Here is an 18,226-nt window from a genome sequence, read left to right on the forward strand (position 1 = left end):
CCCAGCACTTTGGGAGGCCGAGGTGGATAGATCACTTGAGGTCAGGAGTTTGAGACCAGCCTGACCAACACAGTGAAACCTCATCTCTACTAAAAATACAAAAATTAGCCAGGGGTGGCAGTGCACGCCTGTAATCGCAGCTACTTGGGAGGCTGGGGCAGGAGAATCACTTGAACCCAGGAGGCGGAGGCTGCAGTAAGCCGAGATCGCGCCATTGCACTCCAGCCTGGGCAGCAAGAGTGAAACTCCATCTCAAAAAAAAAAAAAAAAAAAAAAAAAAAAAAACTCTCAAAGAAGTTCTGCAGTAGAGAATTCCACTCCCACTGGATAACTTGATGTTTCCGTGAGGCTCTGATTAGAGACCACTTTCTCCATTATTACACCATAGAAAATGCTGACTTTTGCCAAAGATCAAAATCAGTACCGAAAGTCCCCTGGCTCCAAGTCCGACTCAGAAATAAATCTTAAGGACCTCAGGCGTGTGGGTCCTTCAGAGCCACCTGAACCTGAACTCTCACTCCCTTTCCCACGGCAGTAAACCCTCTGCAAGCCCACATCCTTCCCAAGCCACCAGCTTTGAAAGCCATTAGCAAAGAACAGACACCAAGCTGAGCCAGTTCTCAAGCCTGTGACATGGAGATGCATCACCCCACTGCCTGCGGGCAGGCCCAATGCTTACTCCAGTATGTGGGCTGCCCCTAACCCAGAGGTTCAGCTTGCTGGTGCCAAAATGAAATCCCCCTTTCAATTTCCACTTGAAAAATCTCACTAAAAGGCCAGGCACGGTGGCTTACGCTTGTAATCCCAGCACTTTGGGAAGCTGAGGCAGGTGGATCACCTGAGGTCAGGCGTTTAAGACCAGCCTGGCCAACATGGTGAAACCCCATCTCTAAAAATACAAAAATTAGCTGGGTGTGGTGGCACATGCCTGTAATTCCAGCTACTCTGGAGGCTGAGGCAGGAGAATCACTTGAACCCAGGAGGCAGAGGTTGCAGTGAGCCCAGATCGTGCCACTGCACTCCAGCCTGGGCAACAGAGATGCAGTCTCAAAAAAAAAAAAAAAAAAAAAAAAAAGAACTCACAAAACTCCCATAGCAAATCTATCAACCCCTCTTCCTGCTGTTTTGAAACCAACTTCCTTTTCTGTGGTTGTGTGGGTTTGGCTGGGAAGGGGTGTGACGTAGATAAAAACACACTGTACTGTAAAATGTGTGTAAATGCTCAGTGACACAATGCAAAGGAAACCAGTATCTCAAATGAATATGCCCAAACTGGGCACACTGCCTTCCCCCAGAACCACGTCCCTCTTCCCCCATCCCAATCCCTCCCGAGTGTTCCTCACAATGAACCACATCACAGCCCCTGTCACCCACGCCTAAAACCAGGGCATCATCCCAGCCCCCTCTCTCTCCCATGCCCTCATGTCTGATCAGTGCTACCTCCTAAATCTTTCTTTCTTTCTTTTTTTCTTTTCACTCTGTCACCCACGCTGGAGTGCAGTGATGTGATCTCGGCTCACTGCAACCTCCGCCTCCTGGGTTCAAGTGATTTTCCTGCCTCAGCCTCCCGAGTAACTGAGATTACAGGCATGGGCCACCACACCCAGCTAATTTTTGTATTTTTAGTAGAGATGGGGTTTCACCATGCTTGCCAGGATGGTCTTGATCTCTTGACCTCGTGATCCGCCCACCTTGGCCTCCCAAAGTGATGGGATTACAGGTGTGAGCCACCATGCCCGGCCTCTAAAAAAAAATTTTGTGTAAACAAAGTCTCACTATGCTGCCCAGGCTAGTCTCAAACTCCTGGACTCAAGTGATCTTCCCACCTCCTTTCTGACCTCCCAAAGTGCTAGGATTCCAAGCTTGAGCCACCACAGCTGGCCAGTCACCTGCATTCTAAAGACAGCCGCAAACAAGTAACCCAATCCAACCCTCACAGCTATCCCAGCCACAATCCTGCACCTTCTTCCCAAGTTGACTAGACTAGGAGCAAAGGCAAGTTACAGGAATATGCATCTGTCAAAACGGACCATACTGGGCCTTTTAAATATGTGCAGTTCATCATGTCAGTTACACCTTACTAAAGCTTCAGAAATGAGGGGGCAGCGGTGATGAGTTATCAGCAGTGTAGGGTTTGCAGAGAAGAAATTAATCTCTCCGTACTCTGCAAAGCCAGGAAGGGGTCCTCCAAGATCAAGAAGGAGTTCCAATGAAGGTAAGACTTGATTCAGATTTGAGGTTGGAACATTAAACTGTCCTGGCTTATACTAGATTGATTGTCTTTACTTCCTTTATTTAACTGACTGTCCACCTGTTGAGCTGAAATTCACAGTGCTGTTATCTCAGTGGAAGAAGGGAATGTCTTTGTGAGCCAGACATGCATACCCTGGATCTGGGACCATGTCTGACCTCAGGCACAAGTGCCTATCTTATCACACAGGATCATTCTGGGATCCTGGTGAAGGAATGTGGGCATGCGGGGCAGGGGACGGGGTCATGGGCTTCCAAGTTAAGGGGAGGAAGTTGGAGGAAATGCCTGGCAGGGGTTGAAGGGAGTCACTGCTGGCTGTGCTCTCTGGGAGATCCTCAGCCCTAGAAGGAGCCAGGGTGAGGCTGAGCTGGGTCCCGAGCAAACCAGCAGGAGAGGCCACCAGCAGCTCACACAGCCAGACGGGGCCACAGAGCAGGAGCTTTCCCACCACTGACACACAGTCAGGCACACAGACAGGTCCACTCTGGACCCTACTGCCAAAGGTCCTCTGCCCAGAAGAGGGGAAGAGAGCAGCTGTCCTTAAAGCTAACCCCCATCCCTCCCTACTTTGAGTCCCCCAGCAAACCCTAGGCTGCCCAGCTCTGAGGCAGGGAAGAGATGAGACTTGATCCAGATTTGAGGTTGGAATATTAAACTGCCCTAGCTTCTACTAGACTGTCTTTTTACTTCCTTTATTTAACATTATTTCAAAACTATACACTAGTTGGCCAGGTGCGGTGGTTCATGCCTATAATTCCAGTACTTTGGGAGGCCAAGGCAGGAGGATTGCTTAAGGTCAGGAGTTTTGGACCAGCCTTGGCAACATAGCAAGACCCTGTCTCTACAGAAAATTTTAAAACTTAGCCAACTGTGGTGGCTTGCAACGGTAGTCCTGTCTACTCAAGAGGCTGAGGCTGGAAGATACTGAGCCCAGGAGGTGGAGGCTGCAGTGAGCTATGATTGCACACTGCACTCCAGCCTGGGCAACAGACTGAGACCCTGTCTCTAAAACATACATATCACCCAACTTCAAACATTAACAACTCATTGGCCAATTTTGTTTCCTCTATACCCTCACTGCCTTCTCACCTCGCCCCAGATTATTTGAAAGGAAATTCCAGACATCACATCATTTTACCCGTAAATATTTTGTTCTGTATTTCTAAAAGATAAGGACTTGAACTTTATAATAACCATAACAATGTCACTACAACCTTCAAAAAGCAACAATTCCTAAACACAATCAAATATCCTGTGAATAGTCACATTTGCTGAGTCATTCTATACTATGACTTCGATTGAAGTTTTTTGTAACCATCAGGTGGCCAGAAAGTATGGAATCTGCTCACGATGTTGCTAAGGGCAGGAAGGGGAACACAGCAGAAGACAACTGTTAGAAAAAGCTAAAACCACTTTCTGTTTACATTCCATTGTGTTCAGACGCTTCAATAAGCCAGACATCTGTACACGGCACCCTCCGGAGACCAGGCCCTGCCTGCAAATCTCTGCACAGTCTGGTGCTAACCTTAGACAACTCCACCCAGTTCTCTTCCTCGAAAGCTCCTCCTCCTTCAGCTTTGGCTCTGGGAAGCTCAAGTGCCTCTTCTCTGGGCTCCAGATACCCAGGGCGTCCCTTGACATAGTTCAGCTTCCAGCCACTGCCTTCCCTACAGACAGGGCCACTCAGCAACAGGAACTGGTATCTCAAAATTGTTTTGTTATGACAAAACTGGCCGAGTTGATAACGTTTGGAGATAGGTGATGGATAAAGGGGTTTCATATCTGATTCTTTTTGTATAAAAAAAATTATAATAGGCTGAGTGCAGTGGCTCACGCCTGTAATCCCAGCACTTTGGGAGGCCGAGGCAGGTGGATCGCTTGAGGTCAGGAGTTGGAGACCAGCCTGACCAACATGGTGAAACCCTGTCTCTACTGAAAAAGAATTATAATAGAGATGGAGTCTCACTATATCTCCCAGGCAGGTCTTCAACTCCTAAGATCAAGCAATCCTCCTGCCTTGGCCTCCCAGAGTGCTAGAACTACAGGTGTGAGTCACCGCACCTGGCTGATTTTCCCTTTTTTTTTTTTTTTTTTTTTTTTTTTTTTGGAGACAGGGTCTTACTTTGTCAACCAGCCTGGAGTACACTGACATGGTAACGACTCATTGCAGCCTCGACCTCCTGGGCTCAAGCAATCCTCCCATCTCTCTTCTCAATTATTTTTTTGAGCCAGGCTCTCACTCTGTCACCGAGGCTGGAGAGCAGTGACGTGATCTCGGCTCCCTGCAACCTCCGCCTCCTGGGTTCAAGTAATTCTCCTGCCTCACCCTCCCAAGTAGCTGGGACTACAGGTGGGCCACTATGCCCGGTTAATTTTTGTATTTTTGGTAGAGACAGGGTTTTGCCATGTTGCTTAGGCTGGTCTCAAACTCCTGAGCTCAAGTGATCCATGCAGCTTGGCCTCCAAAAGGGGTGGGATTATAGGCGTGAGCCACCACAGCCAGCTCCAATTATTGATTTTTTTGTAGAGACAAGGTCTCACTATGTTGCCCAGGCCGGTCTCAAAGTACTGAGCTCAAGCAATCCTCCTGCCTTGGCCTTCCCAAGTGCTGAGCTTACAGGCATGAGCCACTGTGCCTGACCAATCCTTCCCACTTTTGTGTATTTTTGTATCCTCTGGATCCAGCTAGGATTTGTGGAACCAGACAGCCAAGAAAAAAGAAGTGGTCTCGAGCCGTGATGCCCCTGCCTGTCTGACCTTGAAATCGGTCCACATTAAGCCTGCCCTCTTTGTTCACTGTTTCAACCAGACAGCCAACAATTCCTTATAAAGAACTGTGGCCGGGCACGGTGGCTCACTCCTGTAATCGCAGCACTTTGGAAAGCTGAGGCAGGTGGATCACTTGAGGTCAGTAGTTTCAGACCAGACTGGGCAACATGGTGAAACCCCGTCTATAATAAAAACACAAAAATTAGCCAGGCGTGGTGGTTCGTGCCTGTAGTCCCAGCTACCAGAGAAGCTGAGGCAGAAGAATCGCTTGAACTCAAGAGGCAGAGGTTGCAGTGAGCCAAGATCATGCCACTGTACTCCAGTCTGGACGACAAAGTGAGAGTGTCTCAAAACAAAAACAAAAACAAAACAAACAAACAAAAAAAAAACACTGGACCTGGACTCCTGGCCGCCCTAAATTCATGTCTGCAGCCCAGTCTCCACCCACCCCACCTCCTCCACTTTCTCTATATCCTCTGTCCCATCCTCCTGTTTCTCCTACTCTGTCACCCACGGGTCAGTCTCCAGGCCCATCCTTCCCGTCTGGACCTGCCTGTGCTCAGCATTTGGCCCTACCTGAGGCATCCAGATGATCTTCTGGGTCCGGAGGAAGTGGTATGTGCCTGAGAAGCGCTCATAGCCCCCTTTCAGGATGTAGACAGGGTGGCGGGTAAGGCGGGTCAGGATCCTGCCATACTCAATGGCTGCTCCAGGCACCACATCTGAGAGTGGAGATCAAAGACATAAATGTCTCCTGTGTATCTGCCATTGGTCTAGAGCTGGGACGGATGGCCACTTTCTTCTGAAATGCAATTATTTTATTTATTTATTTTTTGAGACAAAGTCTCACTCTGTCACCCAGGCTGGAGTGCAATGCGTGATCTCGGCTCTCTGCAACCTACACCTCCTGGGTTCAAGCGATTCTCCTGCCTCAGCCTCCCGAGTAGCTGGGACTACAGGCACCCACCATGCCTGGCTAATTTTTTATTTTTAGTATAGGCAGGGTTTCACCATGTTTGCCAGGCTGGTCTTGAACTCCTGAGCTCAGGTGATCCGCCTGCCTCGGCCTCCCAAAGTGCTGGGATTACAGGCCTTAGCCACTGCGCCCAGCCTGAAACGCAATTATTTAGGAAGCTGAAGCAAGTATAGAGATGAGTTATGTTAAAAATTTAAAAGTAGCTTACCACCAGGTTTTTGTTTGTTTTTGAGACAGGGCTTCACTCTATCTGGCTAGAGTGCAGTGGTACAATCTTGGCTCACTACAACCTCCGCCTCCTGGGCTCACACCGTCCTCCCACCTCAGCCTCCCAAGTAGCTGAGACTATAGGTGCACACCACCACACCTGGCTAAATTTTGTATTGTTTTATAGAGACAGGGTCTCACTTTTTTTGCCCAGGCTGGTCTTGAACTCCTGAGCTCAAGCAATCTACCTGCTTCAGCCTCCCAGAGTGCTGAGATTACAGGCGTGCCCAGCCTAAGTTAATCTTCTTTTCTGTAAACTCTGAGATATACAGTATGATACACAACATTATACAATATATATCTCTCAGAGTCTGCAGAAACTGCCAGCTCGTTAACCACTCATATGTATACATATGGTTTACTTATTATATACGTGAATATATTATATTTATACCACATACATATGTAAACTGTATGCTGTATATCATACAATTCACCCATTTAAAGTGTATGATTCCAAACATATAGACCAATGGAACAAAACAGATAACCCAGAAATAAAGCCACACACCTATAACCATCTGATCTTCAACAAAGTTGACAAAAATAAGCAATGGAGGCTGGGCATGGTGGCTTACATCTATAATCCCAGAACCTTGGGAGGCAGAGGCAGGAGAAATGCCTGACCCCAGGAGTTTGAGACCAGTATGGGCAACATGGCAAGACCTCGTCACAAATAAAATTCAAAAAATTAGTTGAGTGTGGTGGCGGGCACCTGCAGTCCCAGCTACTAGAGAGGCTGAGGCAGGAGGATCACCCAAGCCAGGGAGGTTGAGGCTGTAGTGAGCAATGGTTGTGCCACTGCACTCATCTTGGAGACAGAGCAAGACCCTGTCTCAAAAAATAGGAACAGGGAAAGGATTCCCATTTACTAGTCAATAAATGGTACTAAGATAACTGGTTATCCATATGCAGAAGAATGAAACTGGACCCCTATCAGCATACACAAAAATCAACTCAAGATAAAGACTTAAATGTAACACCTCAAAACTATAGAAATCCTAGAAGAAAATCTAGGAAATGCCCTTCTTGACATTGGCCTTGGCAAATAATTTTTGGCTAAGTCCTCCAAAGCAACTGCACCTTCTTGACACATTGGCCTTGGCAAACAATTTTTGGCTAATCCTCCAAAGCAACTGCAACAAAACAAAAATTGACAAATGGAACCTGAGGACACTAAAGTGCTTCTGCACAGCAAGAGAAACTACCAGAGTAAACAAATAGCCTGCAGAATGGCAGAAAGTATCCACAAGCTATGCATCCAACAGAGATCCAATATCCAAAATCTATAAGGAACTGAAATCAAGAAGCAAAAAACAAACAGCCTCTGATGGTTAATACTGAGTGTCAACTTGATTGGATGGAAGGATGCAAAGTATGGATCCTGGGTGTGTCTGTGAGGATGTTGCCAAAGGAGATTAACATTTGAGTCAGTGGGCTGGGAGAGGCAGACCCACCCTCAGTCTGGTGGGCACCAGCTAATCAGCTGCCAGTACAGCTAGAACATAAAGCAGGCAGAAAAACATGAAAAGACTATACTGGCCTAGCCTCCCAGCCTACATCTTTCTCCCCTGCCGTATACTTCCTGCCCTCAAACATCAGACTCTAAGTTCTTTGGCTTTGGGACTCAGACTGGCTTCCTTGCTCCTCAGCTTGCAGACGGCCTATTGTGGGACCTTGTGATCACATGAGTTAATACTCCTTAATAAACTCCCCTTTATATATATACACACATATATATGCATATATGTGTGCATATGTGTGTATATATGTATATATGTGTGTATATATATGTGTGTGTGTGTGTATATATATCCTATTAGTTCTGTCCCTCTAGAGAACTCTAATATACAACTCTATTAAAAAGTGGGCAAACGACATAAACAGACACTTTTCAGAAGAAGACATACAAGCAGCCAACGAACACGAAAAAATGCTTGACATCACTAATCATCAGAGAAATGCAAATCAAAACCACAATGAGATACCTTCTCACACCAGTCAGAATAGTTTTTATTAGAAAGCCAAAAAATAACAGATGTTGACAGGGCTATGGAGAAAAGGAACACTTATATACTGTTGGTGGGAATGTAAATTAGTTCAGCCCCTGGGGAAAGGAGTTTGGAGATTTCTTTGTCAAAGAACCAAAAATAGAACTATCATTCAACCCAGAAATCCCGTTACTACGTACACATCCAAAAGAAAATGTTATACCAAAAGGATACCTGTGCCCATATGTTCATTGGAGCACTATTCACAACAGCAAAGACATAGAATCAACTCAAGGGCCCATCAACAATGAATTGGATTTTTTTTAGATGGAGTCTTGCTCTTGTCGCCCAGGCTGGAGTGCCATGGCGCAATCTTGGCTTACTGCAACCTCTGCCTCCCTGGGTTCAAGCGATTCTCCTCCTGCCTCAGCCTCTCGAGTAGCTGGGATTACAGGCGTGCACCACCATGCCCGGCTAATTTTTGTATGTTTAGTAGAGACAGGGTTTCACTATATTGGCCAGGCTGGTCTCAAACTGCTGACCTCAAGTGATCCACCTGCCTTGGCCTCCCAAAATGCTGAAATTACAGGCATGAGCCACTGTGCCCAGCCCCAGACTGGATTTTTTAAATGTGGTACACCGATACCACAGAATACTACACAGCTAGTGAAAAAAAGAAAACCATGTCCTCTGCAACACCATGGATGGGGCTGGAGGCCATTATCCTAAACGAACTAACACAGAAAACCAGATACTACATGTTCTCATTTATAAGTGCAAGCTAAACATCAGGTGCATATAGAAATAAAGATGTGAACAACAGACCCTGAAGAATACAAGGAGAAGGACGGAGAGAGAGGGACAGGGGTTGAAAAACTACCTATTGCAGCCAGGCGCGATGGCTCATGCCTGTAATCCCAATACTTTGGGAGGCCAAGGCAGGCGCATCATTTAGGCCAGAGTTTGAGATCAGCCTGGCCAACATGGTGAAACCCCGTCTCTACTGAAAATACAAAAAATTAGCTGGGTGGGGTGACACACGCCTGTAATCCCAGCCACTTGGGAGGCTGAGAGGAAGCGGAGACTGCAGTGAGCCAAGATCATGCCACTGCACTCCAACCTGGGCAACAAGAACAAAACTCTATCTCAAAAAAAAAAGAAAAAAAAAACCTACCTATTGGGTTCTATGCTCACTACCTGGGTGATGGGTTTAATCGAACTTCAAACCTTAGCATCATACGATATACCCAGGTAACAAAACCGTACGTGTACCCGTTAATCTGAAACTTGAAAAAATATACAATTCAGTGACTTTTATTATATTCAGAGTTGTGCAACCATCCCCACAATCAATTTTGGAATGTTTTCTTATGTATTATTTATTTGAGACGGGGTCTATGTTGAACAGACTGGTCTCAAACTTCTGGGCTCAAACAATCCTCCCACCTCAGCCTCTCAAAGTGCTGGGATTACAGGTGTGAGCCACAGTGCCCGGCCTAATTTTAGAACATTTTCATCACTCCTACAAGGGACCCTGTACCACTAAGCAGTCATACCCCTGTTTTCCCCCAAACTCCTAGCTCCACTTAACCACTCATTTTTATGGATTTGCCTATTCTGGACTTTTCATATAAATGGAATAATATGTGATGTTTTGCATCTGATTTCTATCACTTACCATGATCTCTTTAGTGTTCATCTACATTACAGCACTTTTTTTTGAGACTGAGTTTTACTCTGTCGCCCAGGCTGGAGTGCAATGGCACCAACTCGGCTCACTGCAACCTTTGCCTCCCAAGTTCAAGTGATTCTCCTGCCTCAGCCTCCCTAGTAGCTGGGATTACATGCACCTGCCACCATGCCCAGCTAATTTTTATATTTTTAGTAGAGATGGAGTTTCACCACGTTGGCCAGGCTGGTCTTGAAGTCCTGACCTCAGGTGATCCACCCACCTTGGCCTCCCAAAGTGCTGGGATTGCAGGCGTGAGCCACCACACCTGGCCCTATTCCTTTTTATGGCTGAGTAATATTCCACTGTGTGGATAGACTACAATCTGTGTCACCTGTTTAGCTGCTGATAGACACTTGGGTTGTTCGTGCTTTTTGGCTATTATGACTAACGTTGCTATGAACATTAATGCAAAAGCTTTGGCCGGGCGCGGTGGCTCAAGCCTGTAATCCCAGCACTTTGGGAGGCCGAGACGGGCGGATCACGAGGCCAGGAGATCGAGAGACGATCCCGGCTAACACAGTGAAACCCCGTCTCTACTAAAAAATACAAAAAAAACTAGCCGGGCGAGGTGGCGGGCGCCTGTAGTCCCAGCTACTCGGGAGGCTGAGGCAGGAGAACGGTGTAAACCCGGGAGGCGGAGCTTGCAGTGAGCTGAGATCTGGCCACTGCACGCCAGCCTGGGCGACACAGCGAGACTCCGTCTCAAAAAAAAAAAAAATGCAAAAGCTTTGGTGTGGATGTGTTTTCATTTCTTGGAGGTCTATATCTTAACCTTCTGAAGAAACACCAAGCTGTTTTCCACAGTGGCTGTACCATTTTACTTTCTGGTTCAGTGTATGAGGCTTCCAATTTCTCCATGTTCTCACGAACACTTATTATCTGTCTCTTTATGACCATCCCAGTGGGTGTGAACTCACTGTGGTTTTTTTTTTGTTTGTTTTTGAGATGGAGTCTCGCTCTGTGGCCCAGGCTGGAGTGCAGTGGTGCGATCCCAGCTCACTGCAAGCTCCGCCTCCTGGGTTCACGCCATTCTCCTGCCTCAGCCTCCCGAGTAGCTGGGACCACAGGCGCCCGCCACCACACCCGGCTAATTTGTTGTATTTTTAGTAGAGATGGGGTTTCACTGTTTTAGCCAGGATGGTCTCAATCTCCTGACCTCGTGATCCACCGATCTCGGCCTCCCAAAGTGCTGGGATTACAGGAGTGAGCCACTGCACCTGGTGGACATCAATTTAATCTTAAACACCTTCGTTGATCTGTAGAATCACAATTAGACTGTATGGAAATTAGATATATGCGACAGGAAGTTTGCATAATTAAGGCTAAGCCAAGACATCCTTAAGCCAAGATATCCTGAGGCCAGGTTCTGACCCAGAAAGAGAAATATTGCATGGCAGACTTCAGAGAGCCAGATAAAAGGAGAAAGGAAAGAGCATGGACTCTTCTTTTTTTGAGACAGGGTCTTACTCTGTCACCCAGGCTGGGATACAGTGGTGCAGTCATAGCTCACTGCAGCCTTGACCACCTGGGCTCAAGCAAGCCTCCTGTCTCAGCCTCCTGAGTAGCTGGGGCTACAGGCATGCACCACCATGCCTGGCTACAATTTTTTTTTTTTTTTTTTTTTGGTAGAGATGGGGCCTTGCTATGTTGCCCAGGCTGGCCTCAAACTCCTGGCTTCAAGCGACCCTCCTGCTTCAGCCTCACAAAATGCTGGGATTACGAGTGTGAGGCACCGTGCCTGGCCAACTCTGCTTCCATACTGAATTTTTGTTCAGGGAGACAAAGACAATTCCGGAAGGGGCTACGGAGGATAAAGTGGCTGGGACCTGAGAGATGGCACTGAGAGGAAGAATCTGGAGTCTGCAGCCAGGCTGAGAGAGAATTTGCAGCTGTCAAGACAGGAGCCAAAGCTCACCCCACAGGGCCTGGCTCAGAAGTCAGAGAGTTCAGGCCAGGCATGGCGGCTCATGCCTGTAATCCCTGCACTTTGGGAGGCCAATGCAAGAGAATTGCTTGAAGCCAAGAGTTCAAGACCAGCCTGGGCAACAGAGCGAGACCCTGACTCAAAAAAAAAAAAAAGGAAAGAAGGGGGTATTGAGAGAAGCTTTGAGATGGTCTTGTACCCTCAAAGACTTTTCATTGACTTGAAAGATGCCATTTGAAACAGGAAAAGTTGCCTTGAGTATACAAGTTGTCTGTATGGTTGTGGTTTCCTGTGAATGGGGGCCCCATAGCAAAGTCAGGTCAGTTACAGAATGTAAAAGGGATTATCTGTGTTGAGCACCATCTCCTAGGGTTTCAAGGCCCAGCCTACAGTCCTAGGATTGCAGACCAGAGCCCAACAGGATGAGCTTAGAGAAGAAGGGACAATTTCCTGGCCAAGGACCTCCTGGGACAAAAGTCCAGACGGCTGGTTTTATGAAAGGTGGAAGCATAGCGCCACCCACTGGCAGTTGGTGTGAGCGCTCCCAGCTTCTGGAATTGCACCCACAGGTGCAGTTCTGATTTCTAGAAGCAGAGCTCCCAGTGCCAACCGCAAGGGGTGGTCAGCCCAAAACTACGGGCTCATGAAGAACAGAGCAGAGCCTCAGAGGTTCGATGGAGCACACTGGAACTGACTACGCTTTAATGTTTTGATTTGGGGCTGCCTGCTCTCTAGCTCCACTACCCAATTCCTGGGGGACGGGACAGAGCCAAAAGGCCTGGGTTTGAATCCTGACCCCACCACTTATAGGTGTGGTGGTTTAAAAATATGTCCACACACTTTTAAAAGCTTAAGTCTCTGCCTAGGCAACACAACAAGACCCAGTCTCTACAAAAAGTAAATAAATGAGCTGGGTGCCTTATCTTGCCATTATCACCCAGGCTGGTCTTGAACTCCTGGGCTCAAGTGATCTTCCTGCCTCAGCCTCCCAACGTGCTGGGGCTACAGGTATGAGTCACTGGGCCTGGCGTGCTCATAGCTCTTGATGTTAGTTAACGTCCTTGTAAGTTGTTCTGCAGATCCAAGTAAAGCCCTTGGTTCCTGGTGCATAGCACACATGAAACTGTCCCCACAAACTCTGTGAAATTAATCAGGAAAGAAGGGAGGGAAACAAATGAAAATAAAGCAACCTTGCAGCACATTCAGCATTCATCACTAAGTCACCTTGCTTGCTCTCCAACCTGCTTCCTCACAGCTGTTTGATGTGTATTGTCCCAGAATCACATAGACCCTGTTACAAAAATATAGTTCTTTTTTTTCCCCCACCAAGACGGGGTCTCGCTCTGTTGCCTAGGCTGGAGTGCAGTGGCATCATCTCGGCTCACTGCAAGCTTTGACTCCCGGGTTCATGCCACTCTCCTGCCTCAGCCTCCCGAGTAGCTGGGACTACAGGCACCTGCCGTCACGCCCAGCTAACTTTTTGTATTTTTAGTAGAGACGGGGTTTCAGTGTGTTAGCCAGGATGGTCTCAATCTCCTGACCTCGTGATCTGACCTCGGCCTCCCAAAGTGCTGGGATTACAGGCTTGAGCCACCATACCCGGCCAAGGATATAGTTCCCCTTAACTGCTCTGTAGGTGACAACTTGAACGTCATGGAACATTGTTTTCCCTTTGAGATATTCTTTCAGGTCCCACATTCTGATGAAACTGCTGACATCAGCTGGTCTGAAGGGCCCCACAGGAGCTGACTCACCAAAGAATGCAGTTTCCACGTCCTGATGATTTCATCCCCCTTTCCTCGACCAATCAATGACCCCAACTTTCTAGTCCCTCACCCTCCCCAATCCCCTTAAAAATCCCATTCCACAACTCCTTGGGGAGATGTATTTGAGGGCCTCTTCCTATCTCCTTGCTTGGTATCCGGTGATCATGAAGCTTTCTCTGATGCAAACCCTGCTGTCTCAGTGTCATTGGCCTGTTCCCGTGCCACGGGCATATGAACCTGTTGGTCCTATAACAAATCTGTTCAATAGCCGTTAACTATTATTCTTGCTGCTGTTGCATAAAACCCACCTTTGCCAGCACTATCAGAGTCTGAATCATCATCGTCATCTTTTAAGAGTACCTCCAGGGTGCTGGTGTTGTTATCATACACCACGCAGTACTTGACACACTCCAGGTCCACAGACTCCGGGAGAAGATACTCGTTATTTTTCTTAAAAAAAAAAAAACACACACACAAGACAGGCCTGTTGATGGGCAGGTTCAGTTGAGCAGAGACTCCCTGCATAGCAGCACTAGGAGGAGCTAAGACTGCACTCTCTCCCCTAACTACACACACAGGCCTAGAAGTACTGAGACAGTGGGTGGACAGTCTGTTAAATCCCAAGGATCCTCCATGACTACCTTCGCTTCTGAGAAAAGCTGACCACAGCTGATTGGACCAGAGAGAAGTGCCTGACCAAAGAACTGCTGGTCTGACTGATCCACAGCCTATTAGGTACCCTGGTGTCACAGAAACCATGGTCAATTGAATTAGTGACATCCTTTCTCATGGAGAGAGTGTTTGGCAGTGGAGATTGAATCCAAAAACACCAGACTGGATGCAGTGGTTTGTACCTGTAATCCTAGCACTTCAGGAGGCCAAGGCAGGAGGACTGCTTGAGGCCAGGAGTTTGAGACCAGCCTGGACAACATAGCAAGACCCCCATCTCTATGAAAAAAAAAAATACAAAAATGCCAGGCATAGTGGCATGCGCCTGTAGTCCCAACTACTCAGGAGGCTGAAGTGGAAGGATCACTTGAGCCCACGAGGTGGAGGCTGCGGTGAGCTGTGATTGTGTCACTGCACTCCAGCCTGAGTGACAGAGCAAGACCCGGTCCCAAAACAACAAAACAAAAAACACCCCAAAAAAGTACAGTAAGTAGACAGTTTGTAGAAGCAGAAGTCATGAGTAAGCAGAAGGAATGAGATGGACTGGAAGCTCAAATGTGGCTGGCCATGGTGGCTCATGCCTATAATCCCAGCTACCTGGGAGGCTGAGGTGGGAGGATCGCTTGAGCCCTGGAGTTCAAAGCTACAGCGAGCTATGATTGCACCACTGCAACCCAGCCTGGGTAACAAAGTGAGACTATGTCCCAAAAAAAAAAAAAAAAAAAAAAAAAAAACCCAAAAAAACCAAAAAAAACAAAACTCATGGATTATAAGATGTACTACCAATTTAATCAGGAGCGTGCACAAAAGAAGGACTTGTTGGCAGATAACACTCCAGGCAAGGCAAAGATGCAGCCGGTTTCCAAATCTAAAGCAGCTGGCTTTAGGACCCAGAGATCCTAAAGCCCAGACCGCCTTCAGGCTCTCCTCCTCTCCACTTTCCCCTCCGCACTGACTTCCCCTTCTCAGACAGCTTCCTCCAGAGGCTTGAGCCACGGACCCCAGCAATGCTCAGGCTCCCATCTTCCCAATTCCACCGCCATGCTGGACAGAGACACCCTTCTCTAATTCCAATTCTGATTGGCTCAGCTTTCATCCCAGACCCATGATCAATCACTGGGGCGAGGGTTCTGGATATTATTTTATTTTAGAGACAGGGTCTCACTCTGTTGCCCAGGCTGGACTGCAGTGGTGCAGTCATAGCTCACTGCAGCCTTGAATTTCTGGGCTCAAGTGATCTTCGCACTTCAGCCTCCTGAGTAGCTGGGACCACGGGCATGCACCACCACACCTGGCTAATTTATATATTTATATCTATATATATAGATATATTTGTAGAGACCAAAAAAAGCCAGGTGTGGTGGGGTGCACGTGTAGTCCCAGCTAACTCGGGAGGCTGAGGTGAGAGGATCACTTGAGTCTGGGAGGTAGAGGCTGCAGTGAGCTATGATTGCATCACTGCACTCCAGCCTAGGTGACAGCGCAAGACTTGTCTCAAAACAAAAACAACAAGGCCGGGCGCGGTGACTCACACCTGTAATCCCAGCACTTTGGGAGGCCAAGGCGGGCAGATCACCTGAGGTCAGGAGTTCGAGATCAGCCTGGCCAACATGGTGAAACCCCATCTCTACTAAAAATACAAAAATGAGCTGGGCGTGGTGGCATGCACCTGTAGTACCAGCTACTCAAGAGGCTGAGACAGGAGAATGGCTTGAACCCAGGAGGCAGAGGTTGCAGTGAGCCAAGATCGCACCACTTCACTCGAGCCTGGGCAACAGAGTGACACTCTGTCTCAAAACAACAAGAACGACAACAAACACTCAGAAGGTAGTAAACAGATGCCTTCTGGGGTCCCACTATGTAGTCCAGGCTGGTCTCAAACTTGAGCTCAAGCAATCTCCCCACCTTGGCCTCCCAAAGTGCTGGGATTGCAGACTAAAGCCACCATGCCTGGCCAGAATATTATTTTAGAGAGCACCACTAGAAACCCATGGTTTGAGCAGAAAGAGAAGTTCCCCTCAAAAAGGCAGAAAAACAGCAGATATTCACCACACCCACTTTCAGGGAAAAAGACACTACCATATTAAAAGTATGAATCAGGCCAGGCCTGTGGCTCATGCCTGTCATCCCGGCACTTTGGAAGGCTGAGGAGGGAGGACTGCTTGAGCCCAGGCGTTCAAGACCAGCCTGGGCAACATAGTGAGACTCCATCTCTACAAAAAATACAAGTTAACTGGGTGTGGTGGTGCACACCTATGGTCCCAGCTACTGGGAAGGGTGAGGTGGGAGGACTCCTTGATCCTGGGAGGTCAAGGCTGCAGTGAGCCATGATGGTGCCATTGCACTCCAGCCTGGGCGACAGAGTGAGAGCCTGCCTTAAAAATAATAATAATGATAATAATAATAAATACAAATTGGCCAGGCAGGGTGGCTCATGCCTGTAATCCCAGCATCTTGGGAGGCCAAGGCAGGCGGATCATGAGGTCAGGAGTTCAAGACCAGCCTGACCAATATGGTGAAACTCCGTCTCTACTAAAAATGCAAAAATTAGCCAGGTGTGGTGGTGCGTGCCTGTAGTCCCAGCTACTTGGGAGGCTGTGGCAGAAGAATTGCTTGAACCAGAGAAGCGGAGGTTGCAGTGAGCCGAGATCGTACCACTGCATTCCAGCCTAGGTGACAGAGTGAGACTCCATCTCAAAAAAAAAAAAAAAAAAAAAAAAAAAATCAACGGTAGGACATATTCCGTTTTCAAAAAAGAGTTACATTATGGGATACAGGTGCATCATAGAAGGAAACATGGCAGCACAGTGCTGCTAAGGTGTCAGGGAGAGTGGAAGAGTACTAGGAATGAGGCTGAGAAGAGAGGTGGTCAGATCCAAGAAGGCTGAGAACACAGGGCTGGGAGCCTTTCTGTCCTGCTGGGCTGGGAATGCCCTGAAGGCCTCAGTCTGCTAACTGGGAAGCTAGGGAGGGAAGGCAAGAGCCAATATCACACCACTGCACTCCAGCCTGGGCAACAAGAGCGAGACTTCGTCTCAAAAAAAAAAAAAAAAAAGAAAAAGAAAAAAGAAAAAAAAAGAAAGCTGTTAGCCTGAACTGGAGGAGCTGAGAGGCAGAGGCAGAGAGAATGTCTCCTTCCCAAAGCAGGAGGTGCGGCCAGAATCAAAGAAATGCACAGACTTGAGAGCTGAGTGGGAACGGAGGCCCATACATCATGAGGGGGCTCTGAATAGGTGCAGAAAAAGGCCTGCAATGGGGATTAAGAGTGAGATTATGGGCTGGGCATGGTGGCTCATGCCTATAATCCCAGCACTTTAGGAGGCCGAGGCAGGCAGATCACTTGAGGTCAGGAGTTCGAGACCAGACTGGCCAACATGGCGAAACTCCATCTCTACTAAAAATATAAAACTTAGCCTGGCGTGGTGGTGGTGCCTATAACCCCAGCTACCAGGGAGGCTGAGGCAGGAGAATCCCTTGAACCTGGGAGATGGATGTTGCAGTGAGTTGAGACTGCACCACTGCACTCCAGCCTGGGCAGACAGAGTGAGATTCTGTCTCAAAAATAAAAACAAAAAAAGACAAATAGACAATAATGATGGATTGGGACAGGGAAATATCCTGGAAGAACACACCCTGCCCCTGCTCCCTGCCGAGTTATCGAGTTATGTAGAGAAAAAGCAGCAGAGATTGAGTGTGGAAGAGTACAGTGGGAATAGGGAGGAAAGGGAAATTTTAGACGACAAAGTTTTATTATTTTTGAGACAAGGTCTTGCTCTGTCACCCAGGCTAGAATGCAGTGGTGCAATCGACCTCCTGGACTCAAGTGATCCTCCCACCTCGGCCTTCCGAGTAGCTGGTACTACAGATGAGCACCACCACAT

General features: G+C 47.8%; 2 protein-coding genes across 18 annotated transcripts in view; both read right to left on the bottom strand.

Annotated features, from left to right (window-relative positions):
* Positions 1-18,226, bottom strand: part of TMEM120A (transmembrane protein 120A) — a 436,474-nt gene that overhangs the window by 24,787 nt on the left and 393,461 nt on the right. The window lies entirely within an intron of this gene.
* STYXL1 (serine/threonine/tyrosine interacting like 1) overlaps positions 1-18,226 on the bottom strand; it is a 58,158-nt gene that overhangs the window by 16,869 nt on the left and 23,063 nt on the right. For 13 of the 17 annotated variants that reach the window (XM_050783762.1, XM_050783767.1, XM_050783757.1 and 10 more), the window contains 2 exons: positions 13,985-14,126; positions 5,597-5,742 (listed from right to left, as the gene is read on the bottom strand). The exons of 2 other annotated variants lie outside the window; for them this stretch is intronic. In XM_050783762.1, the coding sequence (XP_050639719.1) occupies positions 5,597-5,742; positions 13,985-14,126 (288 nt within the window). Of the gene's footprint in view, positions 1-5,596; positions 5,743-13,984; positions 14,127-18,226 lie in introns of those variants that run through there. 2 more of the 17 variants (XM_050783774.1, XM_050783773.1) reach the window with 2 other exon arrangements.

This window comes from Macaca thibetana, chromosome 3 (genome assembly GCF_024542745.1).
Source record: "Macaca thibetana thibetana isolate TM-01 chromosome 3, ASM2454274v1, whole genome shotgun sequence".
In the NCBI taxonomy this organism is placed as follows: Eukaryota; Metazoa; Chordata; class Mammalia; order Primates; family Cercopithecidae; genus Macaca; species Macaca thibetana.